Consider the following 16,725-nt stretch of genomic DNA (forward strand, 5'->3'; position numbering starts at 1 on the left):
CCGATGGAAATCTTGAAAAAGGAACGTCTGAGTGTTTACACGCGACGAGATCACAGGTTCCAAATCGATGAAAAACAAGTTGAAATCAAAGGAGAAATATGAGCTGTATATCTCTGGCTTTCTCTCGCATCCCCGCCCCCTTCCCTCCTGAAGAGGTTTTATGATTCTGTGTAAAATGAAATTTACACGCTGATCCGAGTGCATCCCAGCAACGTGGACATGTATCATGTTTTTCATTTGCCTCGCCGGGGTTACTTAAAATAAAAAATGTAAAAAAAATAAAATAAACCTATAGTTTGCCTTTAATTTCCCATGAGTGCAAGTGTAATTAGCGCTGGTCAGTTGGAGGTTTGCGGCGTATGATATGAGGAGGTGTTGCAGGTCGCAGGTCAATGGGGATAGAACAGAGCCGCTGAAGCCACTTTCTGAGATTTGTCTGACTATCTCAAGGGAGATCTTTGCTTTTTTTTTTTTTGCTTTTGATAGAAGATTGGAAAGGAGAGAAATTGTGCATTTTTGCCATCGGACCCGCACCCTTCTTGGAGGGTCGCATCTATGACCGCTTGACAAGAAATGTTCCTCACCAACTTGATCAGACCAAAGGACGACATCACGGAGCCTTCCGTTCCCACTTGGACCTCAGAGTAAACGCAAGAGCGTCCGACTGGGGGAATAAATGTTTGCGGAGACCACAGACCCGATCGGCGCCTCGTATTCATAATCCATAAGCGCCATTAGGGAACAAGCATGAATGATTCAAATCGAGTCGTTTTCAACAGTACGCCGGTCACGTCGCACCCGCCCAAACTCATTACATATTTGGTACCTCGGCTGATCTGCAAGCGAACGCACTTTTTTTCTCCAAGCAACAACACTCTTACCGCCACCTCTTCACAAAATTGTGACATCCATCTTTAAAAGTGTTTCAAATGAGATATGAGAATCGGAATGTTCTGCACGACCATTTCCACCCGAGCATGGACCCAAGAGGATCGCGCGCTATCCACAGCGGCTGGTGTTAGCTAGCAGGCTCGCCATTATGTTGTGTGAAATTTCCCAAACCTTTTGGGATATATCTGGCGGTGTGCCACGTCAAAGAAAACCACAATGATGTCATCGTTTTCAGTTTGAGTCATCAATGGTCACTTTGTTTCTCCTGGCGGCGCCTCTTCTTGACAGAAATGATGATAAGGTCCAAGGCGGCGTCCGGCTTCCTTTGTGTGCTTTTGTTGCTGGTTTGACGTGTTTTTTTTGCATGCGCACCCTCACCACCAACTCTGTTGAAGTTGAATGGAAAGCCCCGTTGAGTAATTAAAGATAGCGCCGATCCCCGGCGGGGCAGGGAGTGTCCCCAATAAAAGGGGAGTCGTCTCAGCTGCTTTGTCTCCCTGGTTATTCTTAGTCCAACTGTCATTGCTGCTGTCATGATGAGACGGGCCGGCGCGCAAAGCCGAGCTCATATTGTGCCGCATATATTCCACAGGCAGGTGCGTGCCCCCCCTCCGGGCCTTATAAATAACGCTCCAATTTTCCACATCGTGACGTGCCCTTGAGGGCAGCATTTGCAGAGAGGAAAGTCTTTCTTTTTTTTTTTTTTTTTACCCGACACCCCACCCCTAAAAAAAGAATTTAATAAAAAATACAGCTCACACCACTTTGAACTGCACAAAATTTCAACGAGGTTTATTAGTTTCGCTCCATTTTGATTGACTCTGATAGCACCCACCAGAGCCCCAATGAAGCTTGCCGGTTCCGATGAATTGGAAAAAATTTGTGCAGATTTGGGGGGTGAAGCAAAAAAAAAACAGGCTGTCGACAGGTAGCACTGACCTTGACTGCTGTCAAAACAACAGTGTCTGCCCCCCCCTCCCCGTATTTGAAAAAGAATGTTGTGTGCGCTGAACTGGACACATTAGACCAGGCGTGCCCAAGTCTGGACCCCATCCGGCCTATTTTCGATGTCTCCCTCTTCCCACACCCCCGATTCAAATAATCAGCTATCGGCAAGCTCCAAGAAGCTTGAAGCTGACCCGATAGCGACGTTAGGACTGGAAGGTTGGTCAGAGGGGCGTGCGATGAGACAAGAGGCAATCGCCCGCTGACTGTGAGGAAAAGAGTGACGGACCCAAAAGATTCTGTGAGGACAAAAGAAGAGAATCGAAGTCCAAACACTCGGGCGCTTCCAACTATTGAAGACCAGTCGGCCCGATGAAAGTGCAGAGCCCGTTCCAAATGCTATGCAGTATGATCCGAAGCAAGTCAACAATGAATGTTCCTCGCCAACAACACATTCGGGGCCCTTTGGGGCTTTGAACGGTGCGCCCAAAATCAGGGTTCGGTGACTAGCCTGGTTTGAAGTTCTCGCTTTGGTTCACACAATGAGAATTTTCTCACAATTTTCACCCATTGGGGTGGGCGAAAAATAAAAGCAGGTTGATCCTCCGACACTTGAACCGAGGCCTCGCGAGGACTTTGGTCAAATCGCCAATGGCGCCGACTCGACCGCATGACATCAAGCTCGCTTTCTCTCAGGCCAAGTTCTCGAGAAGACGCGCGCAGCCCGTTGTTCTCCCGAGAGCATCGCGGCTGTCGCCGTCAGCTGCTCGGGTCATTCGTCATGTCCCACTTGCTTCATCCCGCAGCCGGCGCGAGTCTTCTAATTCCGCCCGATGAGCGTTGACGTGCGCGTGCGGGGCGGGGCGGGGCGGGCCGGTGGTCACGGGTCTATATTTGCCGACTTGACGGCGTCGCGCTTTACAACAGGAGGTGCGAAGGGATACAGAAGGAGGGTGCTTGGGCTGCAGAGAAACCTTGCCGACCGGCGGATTCCACCTGCTCCCTTGAGCAAAAGAGTGAGTGACGCGCCCCGGGAATTTGGATGGCCGTTCGCTTTGTTTTGCGTTGGGGCGAAGCGTCTCCCCAAAACAATCAGAAGGGCAAGCGCCATCTTGTGAGGGAGTCACGTCACCGTCGCGGCCTTCCCTCCCATCGACGTCACGACGCGTCATCCGCCACGACTGCAACAATCTGGCCGAGGAGATCGCGCCTCCCGTCCCTTCGTCAAACTTTCTTTTGCCGACCGTTTTTCCGCACGATGTCCTCACTTTTTCCTCCCGGCACGGATCTTTATTTCATCGATTGTCAACACTTTTATTGTTTCGCACCTGCGCCTCGCGGCGCAGAGGTCACCGGTTCCAATCCGGGCCCCGGCCGAAAAAGACTCGAAAATGTGTGAATGTGAGCGTGGGTGATTGTTTTGTCTTTGTGCGCCCTGCGATTTGGGGCGTCCCCCCGCTTGCTGCCCGAAGACGGTCGGGAGGGGCTCCAACCCGCTTCGCAACCCTCGTGAGGATGAAGCAGTTTCGTAACATGGATGGATGGATTTATTGATTATCTTTCTTGTATCCGCCCTCCTCGGCAAAGCGTTGCATTTGGCCGCGGCGCCATTTCAGGAGTTGGCAAGAAAGCCGTCCGTTCCCGAGCGTAGCTTTCCTTTCTGTCTTCACACCGCAGAGGCACAAAGGAGCCACCGAAGGAGGCGCATTCGCTTCTTACCCCGTTGCGAACGCCCCCGACGGGACTTAAGTGACAGAGACACATGACGTTTGTGTCAATGACCGATTTTTGTTCAAGCGGGCGAACGGAGCTAGAACTCGCGAGCGAGCCGATTTTATTTGTTTGGGCGCATAAGGCCATTGGCTTACCGACAGCAGCTGTATGATTAATGGCGGCGAGGAGGGCGGCCGACCTCGACGGGAGAGTCGTTAGCGGCAAAACAAAGAAGCCCCGATTCATTTCGTCAGGGGCGGAAATAACATGTGTTCGCCGCCGCGGCCCATTGACATTGATCCGGCAATGGCGAAGCCAAAAGCGGGCGCCTTTTCCACAGAAACCAACTTGAAGACGGGGAACACGTCGCACGATGCGCCGCATTTCGTGCGGCAACGGTGAAAAGAAACACGCATGTCTGCTTGTGAGACCAAATGTTGCTTCATATGTCAAATCCCCAATCGTACTTCATCCCACCAAATGTCAAGGAATCAGTCCAAACATTGCTCTTGCTGAAACCCTTGCGAAAAATGTTCCCAGAATGACGGCAAAAAAAACATTTCGGGGAGCTTGAAGACGTGAGACTTTGGGGAATTGGCAACCGTTGTTGGGGATCATTTGAAAGGAATGGCCGAGAGTTTTAAGAGAAAGTTTGTAGAATTCAACACGACAACTTTGAGAAGTGATGAACAGATTTCTTTGAGAACTTTGAGCTGGGAAATTTGAGAAATTCCTTCTGAGACCGTCTTGCAGCGCCCGGTGGTCCCAAAAGCCGAGAGAGGCACTGAACAAAAACGTTCCCAGGGGGCGCACTTGAAAAACAAACTCCCCGACACCCACAAAGCCCTGAAAACGCCCCTCAACCGAAGTATTAAATGCAAAGAAAAAACCAGGAAGGAAGCACAGCGATCCGGCAGTCAATAACGTGGTGAGCGACAGGTGCGACGCCGGAGCTGAAGCCCTCCGACGGAACGCAAGCATGACGGTAAACGATGAAACGAAACCAAATCTCATCTCGGCAAAAACAGAATCACGCCAGAGAATTTGAACAGAACATTTTGAGGAACCCTCTGGCGGTGGTCCCCTCGTGCCCCTTCGCAAACAATTCGTGTTGGGCTGTCGTGCTCGGCCTTTCAAATACGATGGCGCAAGTCATAATTGCGAGCTTGGCTCGTGACGGCGTTGCATTGAGGTGAGCTTCAGAAGAAAGAAACTCTCCGAACCTCTTCCCTCCCTCGCACCCCCACAGGCGCCTGCTGGGGGTTACCATGGAAACCAGGACGGCGAGGCGTCGAGAGCGGGAGGAAGCGTCGTTCGGCATGTCGAGCGGCGTGAAGGTGTCCTCGCATCGTCACAAGAAGACCTTCGCCTCCAGGTGCCCAACCCAGCCCGACACACCGCGACCGCCGGAACCCGCGTCGACGCCGGCATCGCGTTTCCGTTTATTTGTTTGTTGATTTATTTTGAAGTCCTCGGTACTCCGCAAAGTTGGGACCGAGGTGTTGAATTCAGACCCCGGTGTTGTCGAGCGGACGGCGGGCCGCCGCAAGGTCGTTTTACGAAGGGACGTTTTGCAGGAAACCCCGCGTGAAACCTCCGACTCGATGATCAGCCGAACCGTCTCACGTCACTCCACCGAACGTTCGCGGCAGGTTCAAAGAGGCTTTGCCCGAGACCGGCCTCGGATGGCAATGCGACGGACAGACCGAGAACGCCAACGACAAACGTGCCTCCGGTCTCGACCGCGGAGCCGACGCTGTGAAACGTCCTCAGTGGAAGGCTTCCCGTGTCATTGTAGAAGCCAGCGCGTGCATGTCGGACTCGTCTCGCTGTTGACTCTCGCGCTGTATTTATTATTGTATTTCACCCCCCCCCCCTTTTTGTAATTCCCCTTTCTGAGGGAAATTGAGGAAGCCGTCAGTAACGTTGTCAAAGCGCAAATAATACAAGGTGGCGCGCGCTGGCGTGTTTGTCAGTCCTTTATGTGCGTGCGACGCCGTTTGCGCGGCGGAGCGACGCCGCGAGGTGCCTACGTGATTCAACGGCCTCGTCCCGTCGGCGTACTCTCAAAGGGAGTTGACACAAAGAAGAAAAAAAAAAAAAAAAGCAGAAGTCGCACCGCGATGAAACGTGAGGAAAATCTCCCAGGCTTGCAAACAAAAAGAAAAAGGAGAAGTGTCACGCGGATTCGCATCGGCATGTGTGAAGCCGGCGAGCCGAGCCGGCTGACGCAAGCGAGTAAATACCAGACGCCGTTTGTTTTGCCACCAAACAGCGTTTGAACGAGACCTTTGTGCGGTGAAGGAAATGCACTCCACGTCATTTGAAAACGTCGAAATGAAATCACCATTGCGGCAAAGAGCCGAACGTGATCAGTGCGTCGATCGGCAGAGTCGATTGTTGATGACGAAGAAGAAGCAACTTTGGCAAATTTGCTCATCGCCAACCGATCGCCAAGGTTCTCCAGAATGGCGATGCCGCCTACTGACCGCCCACCAGGCGGCCCGGTGGCCTAGTGGTTAGCGCGTCGACCTCACAGTGTAGAGGTCGTGGGTCGGATCCCGGCTCCGGCCTCCCCGTGTGGAGTTTGCATGTTCTCCCCGGGCCTGCGTGGCTTTTCTCCGGGTCGTCCGCTTTTTACTCCCACATTCCAAAAGCGTGCGTGGCCGGCTGATTGAACACTCTTCCGCCGCATCATCTGAGCTCCCAATGGACTGAGGTGGCGCGGATGAGAGGAACGTGCTCGTTAGCTTCACCTCACCGAACGGAAAACGGGTCATGCGGCAGATCGGACTTTGTGCCACACCGGGACTGAAGGCTTCTCCTGGAAGAGAGGCACCGAAACAAACACGCCGTTCGCGACGCAACCGAGCCGCCTCGTCTAATCTCTCAAGGAGGAAGGCTTGGTTTGCGGGACGCATCCTAGTGAAATCGCAGAACGGCGCAGTGCGGCGGATCGGCGAACCCCGACTAGAAAACACGGACGAGTGGCGATGAAGCTCACTCGCCGGCTTCTCCGCAAGCGCCGTGCTGACATCGGGGTACGAGCGCCCGTCCGTCAGACGCTCTTCTCCACACTTTGTTGACTTTTGCGCCCCCGCCCCCGAAGACCTCAATCCCACAACCTCCTTATTTTCTGCCGAGATAAGAGTTGCCGCTTTTCCCCCCGACGGCATACCAGAGAGCACGTCAAGAAACGCCACTCGGAAGTTTCTCGCCCAGATTACGTTCGACAAAGCAATCGGCTCATTCCTTCTATTATGAGAGGATCAAGTGTCTGCTATTGTATTTTTTTCTTTTTTGAGGTTCAGTCGCTGTTCCGTATCAATGATTTTCATTCTCTCTATTCGATAGTGACGAGGAAGTCGCATACTCCGATGTTGTTCCCGTCATCCCTGCGGACGTGATGTCCGCGAAGGAGATCCTGCAGATGGAAAACCTCCCCCGCCACAGGACGCGGTGAGATATTTTTGCCGGTTAATGGCGACCCGCCGCCGTAGAAGCAACGCGCCCCCCGTTGACGGCGCCATCTACGACGCGCGGCGGCCAGGGGTACCTCATCAAAAAAAGAGAGCGCAAAAGCAAAAAAAAAAAAAAAAAAGTTAGCGCCAGCGCAACGCAATGACGCAATATACGAGACGACGATGCGCTCGCGAGATCAATCCACCGGCTGGCCGCCGATATGACCGAGTTCCCTAAAATTGCCGACCTCAAACCACCTTCCCATGTAGAAGAACCGCGGCCCCCGGTCGGAGATCGAACGATGCCGGCAGGCGTTTTGGCGCCCGCCTTTCAACCAAAGCCACGGGAGGCACATTTGATTGCAAATCTTATTTTGTAAAAGCTTTTTTTGCCGGCACCAAATGGAGCCCAATGAGAAGTGAATGACTTTCTTCCTCCTGGCCAGATCTCCGCTACCTACTTTGCGAGTGGCTTCAAATCGTGAAATGAAAGCGGGATCGGTCACGTCTTTTCAGACGACGCGGTCCGGACAAAAGGTCGGAAACGGGGGCTCCTCATCTCCCTCCCCCGCCTCGTCTATCTGCGTCATTCAGCCAAAAGACCCCGCGAGGAGTCATCGATTCCTTTTGCATTTGCGCTCGCGGCTGCGCCCATTCATCCATCTCCAAAGGCATTTTCTCTCCCGCTTGTCCTGAATGGGGCTCGCGTTTGAGCGGCACGCAGGAAGGATGGAGCTGCGATCTGCACTTTTCGAACTGTGAGCCAGACGTGCCAACCGCCGAATGGAATGAGCGAAAGACTCCTTCCAGTTGATTTCAAAACCTTGACGCTTGAAAACACCTTTTAAAAAATAGCAGAGAGAAGTTTAAAAAAAAAAAAAAAAAAAAGCGGAGAGACGGAAATGCGCCAACGGCGAGATTCATTTGCGCATGTCAACATCGTCGGCGTGCTTTCCGGTCAGTTCCTCTCAGGCGTAACGTTGGATTGACAGATGGGTGCGGGGATGTTTTGTCTCGACAGGAGCTGCCCTCGACATTGCTAATAAATATTCAGCATGTCCTCCAGTGCAGAAATTAAGCCATAAACAATCTCACTTCTGCAGGCTGGATGAGCTCTCTCGCCCTTTTGCTTCGGGAGCGACAGACTTGATTTAAAAGAAAAAGAAAAAAAGAAGCGTTTGTGACAGGAAAGGTCACAAATAGTATCGAAGTTGCCATTACTTTTTGCGGAGCGGCATCCATGTGGATGTGTGCACTCGGCTGCCGATTATCTCCACGGCGCGTCGAGCCCTTCGCGCCAGAGCGGCCGCCGTAGATCAGAGCTGCGTTTGTGGATATCGAATCACCGAACGCACGCCCCCTGGCGTCATATTTCAAACGTTCGACTTCCGCATGTTGAAGCGAGTGCCGCACGTAGACGACACGTGAAATCTTTGACCCGAGTGTCATCGCGAGCCCTGTGAAATCGCTTATTCCCGCTTCATGATTTCATATTAAGTTTGTCTGGGAACCTTTTTCTTCATATCTGAAAGAATAACATTGAAAAAAGAAAGGTCCCGCCTTCGAGGCACAGATTCGACGAGCCTTTAACACATGACTGGGGAAAAGATGAACGATCATTAAAGTGCAAAAACAATTCTGCAAACTGCGCGTTTCAGGTTGAACAAGTGGCATAAAACAAAGACTTGAAGTGTAAGCTTGCCACTTGAGCTGGATACGGTAAAGTTACAGTGCGATCACAAACGTCATTCAACCACTGACGTCACTATGAGTCGACGTCTCCACGACATGAAGCGATGGAAAAGCGTCACCTCATTGACCACCCCGGCCCACCCCCAACAATAATTCCACCCCCTCCCGCTTCGCTCTTCTAAGATGATAAAACAAGGAGCCCCGACATGCTGCATCTTATGGTCTTGCCGTGGCGGGCCGTGCATTTCAACCTTAGGCCTTCAGTGACGTCACACACATGAACACAATACAGTCTGGGCTCGTCAGGCAGCACTTCAATTCAGGAGCATTTAAAACCCATCAAGTATGCATTCACAATTAAGAGCAGGAAACTACATTTACAGATATTGTCAAAAATAAAAAGATTTGAAAAATACTCAATAAAATGCCACCCAAATGACGCTGAGTGATCAGAAACAAGCCTGTCCAATAAATTGCGCAATGTCGCAGTTTCATATAAGACACCAAACACACAATAACAAAACAAACTATTCTTTGACAATAAAATGAACAGATCATTTGCATTTTGAGAATAGGCGATACAACAACAAATAACTGAAAATGTTGAGCAGCTGAGATTGAACGAATTCTAGTGCACGAAGCTGACTACAAGGCGCCATTAGAAATTGCAGGTGAGCTGATTTATTTGATACATTTTTGCATCTTTGTCACTTTATTTCGTGACCGTTAATACTAACGAAATAAAATGACAAGAAGAAATGTAAAATAAAATTCATTTACTCACCAATGTAGTGCCTGTTCACTGAGCTGCAGATCCACGCGAGTGTCCCCAAACGTTTTGAAACGCACCGTAGCTTGTAAGTGCCCGGCCGTGCTCTGATGTTTCCTTGCTGCCTTGGTAAAACAACTTCAATTGGTAAATCCAGCGGAAGGTCCGTCTTGAAAATTGTTTGGAAAGTAGTCCTGCAGCCAGATCAACGTCTTCCCCTTCGGCCATTTTGGGTCAAAATGCAGCGACTGCTCCCTCTAGCGGGCGCTCATCCAATCACCGAACGCGCGCGTCCATTTTGGGTCAAAATGCAGCAACAGCTCCCTCTAGCAGGCGCTCATCCAATCACCGAACGCGCACGTCCAGCGTAGACGTAAGGTCGGGGCAGACTCGTGATCTGATTGGCTATTGCAAGCTGACCGTGCCCGTTCATTTACAGCGCACAGGGAGGGACCTGCTCTGTTTCATCTGAAGGCCCCGAGCAAGTTTAGTTTACCTGGCAACACAAGCTATCTGAAATAGCATTGGTTAAAAACTCTACCATAATAAATAAGTTACTTATCGAGTGGCTTTCAACGTTCTTTAAAATAAGACATTTTACTCAGTGGAAATAATATGACGTAAAGAATACAGAGAATAATTTTGTTTACATATTCATGAAAATAGAATAACATAAATTAAATGCATGTTATTCTCAGAAAAGTAAATTTATTAAATTTACTTTTCTGAGAATGTTTAGGCCAGCAGAGAAGGCCTTGACTTCGGTCAACACTGCCGGTGTCGAAACTTCGTCTTTTGCTCGTCGCTCGTCGTGCTTTGTGCGCATGCGTGGCACATCGACGACGCATTTGTTTTTTGTAATCAGATCGTAAAAAGAGCGGATTGAATTTAAAAAAATGCCCCGCATGCGAATGTAGCTTGTGCGAGTGCGACATCTCGCAGCCGGAATGAAAACTAAAAGCCGTGGCAAAAAATTCCTCAATCGCCGATTCCTGAGCGGATTAATGACTGTATTTCGAGGATTTGAAATCTCAGCTAGCCTTGCTCGGGCCCATTTGTTTGTCATGTTTTTCGCTGCAATCAGCCAAATTCTTATCTGGCCTTTCATCGACGATTGGGTCTGCCAGGGAAATCCTTCGGGAAACTCAAGCGGCCGACGAAGGCTACCATCGAGACAAGTGGACGATGTTTGGCAACGAGGCGGAGAAGTTGGAGGCGGGCGTGATGCAGAGCCGACGTTTGCTACGCACCCGCGTGGACAAAACGGCCCTTCGCAAAGAGGTAAATGTTGGGATGTCATAACACAGAATCCAAAACGTGGGGCTTTTGGGTGACTTTCTTAAAATCATTTCGCCGACCTTTGTGGTCGAACGCAATCACAGTTGCTGATTGAATGTTATGCCGCCTTTGTGAGAATTTATTGACGCAGAAACTCGCTCATAATTTGTGACATTGTGGTTGTGTTTATTGGAACGCTTCAGGCACAAAAGAAGGCATCCGAACACTTGGAGTATCTGGAGCGTCTAAGTCAGAAGGTGCCAGACTTCTCGGTGCCCCTGAGGCCTCACACTGTCTGGGAGGGCATGACGGTGCAGCTCGCCTGCGTGGTCCAAGGATGCCCGCCGCCTCAGGTCACATGGTAAGATGCTGGCTAGGCAGTCCGGAAGGCCCGCTCTTCTTTCTGCTCTCCCCTGAGCCGGTCAGTTCGGTTGGTCTTTCTTGCATCAACCGCTGACTGTTGGTACGATCGCCGCGTGTGCCGGCCACTTGTGAGGTCACCGGTCGAAATCTCAGAAAAAAAAATAAATCTTTGCCTGGGATGGTGGACGGAACCACGACAGCGCACGGCAACGCCGGGAGTCCGACTAAGATTCTGTTCAGCTTCACTCTGTGCCATCGCAATCGGACGAGACGGCGTATGTCGATTGCGTGGACCGGATCGTTGCTTCACCGTGTCTTGAAGGTACAAAGATGGCGCGGCGCTGAGAAAACCCGAGATGCCGTGGAATTACGGGCTTCGGCAAGCATTTGGGCTGAATTACCTGGAGATCAGAAGGTGCGTCGCTGGAAAGCGCTTGATGCCGACGTTCGGGAAATTCACCTTCTCCGCCGACTTTCCTCCGGTATTTCCCATCAGATGCTCTCCCGATGACGCCGGCGTGTACAAAGCGGTGGCCAAGAGTCCCCTGGGCGAAGCCATGACCTACGCCACACTGCTGGTGAACTGTGAGTTCTCATTCTGAAAGCAGTCTTTTGCTTTGGCGAGAGTGCCTCATGGACGCGTCAGGTTCCACATTTGGCGCCGTCGCGTGGACGTGGTAGCAATTTCTGGCGGCGCGTTCCCCACGTGGTCCACGCCGGTCGCGTCGGCCGCTGCGTTTGAACCGTTTGAAGCAACGCTGCTGCGTCGTACATCAAAGGGCTTTCACGGCCTTTTCGCAGCGAGCCAAAGATCTTCTAACTCACGTCCGTGATGACTTTTCATCACTCGCTTCGTTGGGATGGAGTCGTCTTTTCATCGTTGCAGCGTAAGGAGTCCGTGTTCTTCGCGAAAAATCCCACTTGCGCCCATCCCCGCCTGCCGTGAACATGACGTGGGTTTGATGTTGGATGACGCGTCGCATAAATGAGCTTGATCGTCCACGGGTGCGTCCTCTGAATATGAACCTCTTTTTTTTCTCTCTCGTTTCACCACGCAGCGTACAAAGGAGCCACGGCTGGGTCGGATGATTCCCGGACTCGGGGTAATACCTGAAAAATACCGTCACATTTTCAGTAGCCCTCCATCGGGTCGCCAAAGCAGTTTTGGGTGGGCTGAGAGACACACTGCGGTCCAAAAACAACTGCCCGCCTTCTTCCGCGGTGCAACGGAAGGCTTTTGAAACCGATGCCGGTGTCGTCCTGCCCGTCCGATGCAAACCCGAGCGCGGTCCTCCCATACCGCGAGGTAAAAAGGAGGTTTTTCAATTGCTCTTTGCAGCCTCGCAGCAAGCCGGCTTTGCCAGCGTCTTTCCACCAACCTGGGTGAAAGAAGGCGACAGTCTCACCCTGCACTGCTCCTTCACCGCCCCTCTGCTGCCCTTCCAGCAGGACGTCACCTGGTTCCGAGACGGTAAGGTCGGAGACCGAGCCGGACGACTTTGGTCGGGTGACCGAAAAGCATCCGTCGATGTCGCCGTTTCAGGTACGCCACTGCCCCGATCTGACGCTGTGGACACCGAGACAACAAACGGCACAGCTTCGATGACGCTTCGCACCGTGTACAAGGAGCACGAAGGAGTTTACACAGTGCGCCTGAAGACCCGGGATGGAATCCTGGAATCTAGCGCCTACGTCTATGTTGAAGGTGAGGACCGTAGAAGGCGTGGCTTGCGACCAGAGCGCGTGTTGCGTGGACTCCTCTGCCGCGTCCCGCGAGACCAAAAAGCTGCCACATCGCATTCCATCCCTCTCAAAATACAAGCTCGCCCCACCGCATTGCAGTCTGAAATGCGTGCTTGCATCCCAAATACGAGGGTGTAGCGGTTCTCGTCTTTTGTGCTCCCAAATGTTTGTTTTTGATCGAATTTCCTTCCGCCGCACATTCTTTCCGGTGGGGAAATGGCACTGTCCCTTAGGCTTCATAACCTTTCCTTTCTGAAACCATACGCCGTGTACTTTTTACGCAGAATCCGATCGCAGCGGCCCTCGCGTCAGACCGTCTCAAACCCTTTGACGGCGACGAGAGGACGCGGCGCAGTTCCCAGATGACGCCTCAAACGCTGAAAGCGCGTCTGGGGTCGCGGTCTCTCCGTCTCCCTCGTTACGAAGCCGGTACTTTGCCAGAGCCGGAGGTATTAATTAGTCCGTCCGAACGGAGCGCCTCCGTTCAGCAGTCACATTTGCATGACAAATACAAGATTGCGCAGAGCAAAAACAAACGCGGGAGCCGCGGGAAAGATGTGGTGGATGATACTTTTTATCCCGCGTAACCTCAAGTCGAGACTTTGAAGCGGATTCCGTGACTTCGGTCAAGCCTTCCATAAATGAAGAACGTCGCCTATTTTGTTTCGGTTCTTCATTCGATCCGCCGGCCGTGCCCAAATAGTTTGGAACACGGCACGGACAGCCTCTCCCGAGCGCCTCCCTCACTCGTACGTCTCAACTTTGTCGCGCAACTCAGATGCGTCGGCCACAGCGGTCGGAGCTCCCGCGTCTCCCCTGTTGGTCCGGGTGTCGGATATCCACAAGGACTACGTCTTCCTCACTTGGCAGCCGCCCAGCGCTGACGGAACATCACCCGTCGAGGGCTATTACGTTGAGAGGTAAGAAGACGGAAGGTCGTAACGCGGGCGCGTGGCTCCCGGCAAGCCAATGGTGAACCGTCACAGAAAAATGACGTTTGCCCACTCAAACTGGCGCATCGGGCGGCCACTGCGCCGCGCAGATTGTGACGCACCGCGGTGGAAAAACTGCAACCCCGTATCCCTTTTCAAGGCTCCGCATACATCCAGCTGGACGGTATCATTTGTTAGCCAAGCACACAAACGTGGAGTGATTGTCATGGAAGAAACAGTGGTCAAGTCAACTTTTTTGCATCTTTGTTCCGTGACACGCCCATTCAAATTTGAAATGGCAGCAAAATTTGCGGCCACTCGTGCAAACCGATGACCGCAAACCACACACGGTTAAGTCGCGTTGAATCGCTGCGCGGCAGGCCTTGAGTTGGCTTCGTGGGATTCTCGTCTTCTCTGGGAAATCAATCAGCGGATGCAAAAAAAAAAAAACCCGGCAGGCTGGGACCGAGGAGCAGCCGACATATTTTTCATGAGATGAACGGCACGCGTGATAATGATCAGCCCTCGACATGCTGCGAATAATGAAGTCACAAACTCCTGCCGGAGAAACGGGTGCCACTCGTATGCTATCGGTCTAAAATCCGCTCTCATGCTTTGTCGTTTGGGAGTCTTCTGCAAAGGCTCTCGTTCGCCCGTGCGCGCCGGTCGGTTACTGTGCGTGTTTGTGTTGGATCGCTTTTAATTGGAGCGGTGGATTGAATTCCTAAACATGCCCGCTTTCTGGCTTGGAGAGGACAAAATAGCTCCCCCAGTTCCCTAGCAACAGCCTTCTGCTTAGTGCAAATCCCCCGCTCATCTCTCTTTGTTTTCCGGAACGCCGCCATAGATTGATCTTGAAGTTCCCTTCTCCGGGAGGGACCCACGTTTATCTTTGGAAAATACGTTTTTAATGTGTTTGTTGGAGCACCGCGGTAATTACGGGCCTGCGCGGGGGCGGATTTGTGGCGCGGCCTCGCCGTGACGTTAGAAAGTGAAACTAGGAAAAGAAGGCCCTGGTTTATGTGCGCAGGGAGCCATCACTCTTTTCTTTTGCAGGTGTGACCTGAGTCAGGGCCAGTGGGTGCGCTGCAACGAGCACCCGCACAAAGCCTGCCGCTACCCGCTGTTCGGGCTGAAAGAAGGCGCCAGGTACCAGTTCAGAGTTCGGGCGGTCAATCAGGCCGGCGTGGGTCGCCCCTCCAAGGCGACAGAACCCGTTCTCACTGAGGACCCCCTTCAGCATGCCAGGACCATGGGTAAGGCACTCGGGGAACACAAAATGGGCCTCACCCTAGCAATAGTGGAGGCGCACTCTGTGCATCATTCAACACAGACGAAGGACAAGACATCAGGTTGAACGCGTCCGGCCCGCTCTCCATCCGTCCGTGTCGCTCCCTCCCACCTATTTTTGTCCCGCGCTCACGCCAACCCCGCGGCCGCACGTTTGACCAACTCGCGCTGCGGTTATGCCCGCCAATGTGACTTCACTCGGCCTCCCTTTTAACTTATTCAGTACCAGCCAATTCTGGACCAAGTCTGAAAAGACGTTTAAAAACGTCTTTGGGAGTGAATGAGTTAACAGCCTTTCTCTCCTGCTCCCCTAGTGGTCCAAGTGCACGGAGGAAGGACCGTTGTCATCACTCAAGGTGATCTGGAAGGTGAGAATCAGGAGTTGTCATTCCAGCGTTGAAGCGATGTCATGAGGCTGCCCGCAAAGCACCTTCCGAAGGCGACGTCGCCCGTTGCTTGCGGCCGAAATGCGTCTTCATCTCCTTTCGGCAGTACCGTCATTGATCGTTCCATTTCTCCAAAAGAACAGCCCCCGGTGGCTTCTCGGTCAATGCGGAATCTGGCGGCGGGCGCTTGCGGTTGCGATGTCGCTCGTCACAACCGCCCGTCCACCCGGGACAAAGCAAAAGGCCATCTTTCACACCCAACCAACTCGTCTTCTTCATCTGCTCGTCACGCCACAGGTCAGGTCCGCATTCCCCTCGCCCCCACCAACGTCCGCGCCTGCGAGCTGAGCGACACGTACGTGGTGCTGAGCTGGACCGAGCCAGAACCCCGAGGGAAGGAGCCGCTCACCTTCTATGTGGAGCGGGTGGGTGGAACTCAACTCAGCTCAAAATGTATTCGTCGAGCTCGTTAAAACAACCGGCGCTGTCTACAAAGCGCTGGGCAGAGAGGCAAAAGAATTCAGACGACAACAAACAAAAGAGCGCATGAGGAGAAAGCACAAAAAACAGTCGAACCACAAATCAAGTTTCATGCCGTGCTTCAAAGTTGGGCAGCGAGGGGGCTTGCCCGACGTGCATTCCAAAGAGAGGGGCCATAAACAGAAAAGACTCCAACTCCACTGAGCCTCCGCTTAGTTCTCGCTACCTCGAATAGTGTCTGGTCCGCGGACCTGAGGCAGCGGGCGGGTGCCGAGCATCTCCGAGAGCTCAGGCGGGCCGAGGCCACGTCCAGATTGGAAAACCAATCTGAAAGACAACTCGAAAATGTACGAACACAATAGGAGCGATGTGCTCCCTCTTACGAGTACCGGTCAAGAGGCAACTGGAATGAAGGATCGGCTGCCTCCAAAATCAAGTGCGTTCCGGTAATCCGGCCGAGATGTGACAAAGGCATGAAAGACTGTTTGAAAGTGCTCACCGGCGCCGCTTGAGCCAGCTGCCTAAGGTGAAAGAAGCCGCATTGAACAACGGCACCCATTCGCCGGCCCAATTTCAAATCACGGTCCCAGTTTAAGGCCCAAGTCGAAGACACTGTCGGCTTCAGATGAGGAAGCAGGGGGCCCAAGGCTAGACTTTCATTTCGAATGCAGCTCCTTCAATGCGACTTTGACTGTAGCGTCAACGTGCTCAGATCAGCGATCCTTCCGCATGCGCTGGACTCCAGGATCGATGTCGTTTCATCGTGGCACCTTTCTTGATTT

General features: G+C 52.4%; 1 protein-coding gene and 1 long non-coding RNA gene across 3 annotated transcripts in view; one reads left to right on the forward strand and one right to left on the reverse strand.

Moving 5' to 3' along the window:
• Nucleotides 1-2,766: 2,766 nt before the first annotated feature.
• The window catches only part of myom3 (myomesin 3), a 28,558-nt gene continuing 14,599 nt past the window's right edge, over nucleotides 2,767-16,725 (forward strand). For both annotated transcript variants that reach the window (XM_086114629.1, XM_086114630.1), the window contains exons 1-14: nucleotides 2,767-2,852; nucleotides 4,799-4,924; nucleotides 6,904-7,008; nucleotides 10,599-10,752; nucleotides 10,953-11,110; nucleotides 11,435-11,527; nucleotides 11,609-11,697; nucleotides 12,171-12,215; nucleotides 12,452-12,583; nucleotides 12,656-12,817; nucleotides 13,634-13,775; nucleotides 14,844-15,043; nucleotides 15,392-15,445; nucleotides 15,761-15,888. In XM_086114629.1, coding sequence (XP_085970755.1) covers nucleotides 4,818-4,924; nucleotides 6,904-7,008; nucleotides 10,599-10,752; nucleotides 10,953-11,110; nucleotides 11,435-11,527; nucleotides 11,609-11,697; nucleotides 12,171-12,215; nucleotides 12,452-12,583; nucleotides 12,656-12,817; nucleotides 13,634-13,775; nucleotides 14,844-15,043; nucleotides 15,392-15,445; nucleotides 15,761-15,888 — 1,569 coding nt within the window. In that variant the 5' untranslated portion in view covers nucleotides 2,767-2,852; nucleotides 4,799-4,817. The remainder of the gene's footprint in view (nucleotides 2,853-4,798; nucleotides 4,925-6,903; nucleotides 7,009-10,598; nucleotides 10,753-10,952; nucleotides 11,111-11,434; nucleotides 11,528-11,608; nucleotides 11,698-12,170; nucleotides 12,216-12,451; nucleotides 12,584-12,655; nucleotides 12,818-13,633; nucleotides 13,776-14,843; nucleotides 15,044-15,391; nucleotides 15,446-15,760; nucleotides 15,889-16,725) is intronic.
• LOC147204397 (uncharacterized) lies at nucleotides 10,912-12,661 on the reverse strand. The gene is made up of 2 exons (XR_015101289.1): nucleotides 12,519-12,661; nucleotides 10,912-12,222 (listed from the first exon to the last, which is right to left on the reverse strand). It is a non-coding gene; the product is annotated as an uncharacterized LOC147204397 (long non-coding RNA).

The sequence above is a fragment of the Hippocampus guttulatus genome, chromosome 6 (assembly GCF_054856545.1).
Source record: "Hippocampus guttulatus isolate MCC_2025c chromosome 6, RoL_Hgut_1.0, whole genome shotgun sequence".
In the NCBI taxonomy this organism is placed as follows: Eukaryota; Metazoa; Chordata; class Actinopteri; order Syngnathiformes; family Syngnathidae; genus Hippocampus; species Hippocampus guttulatus.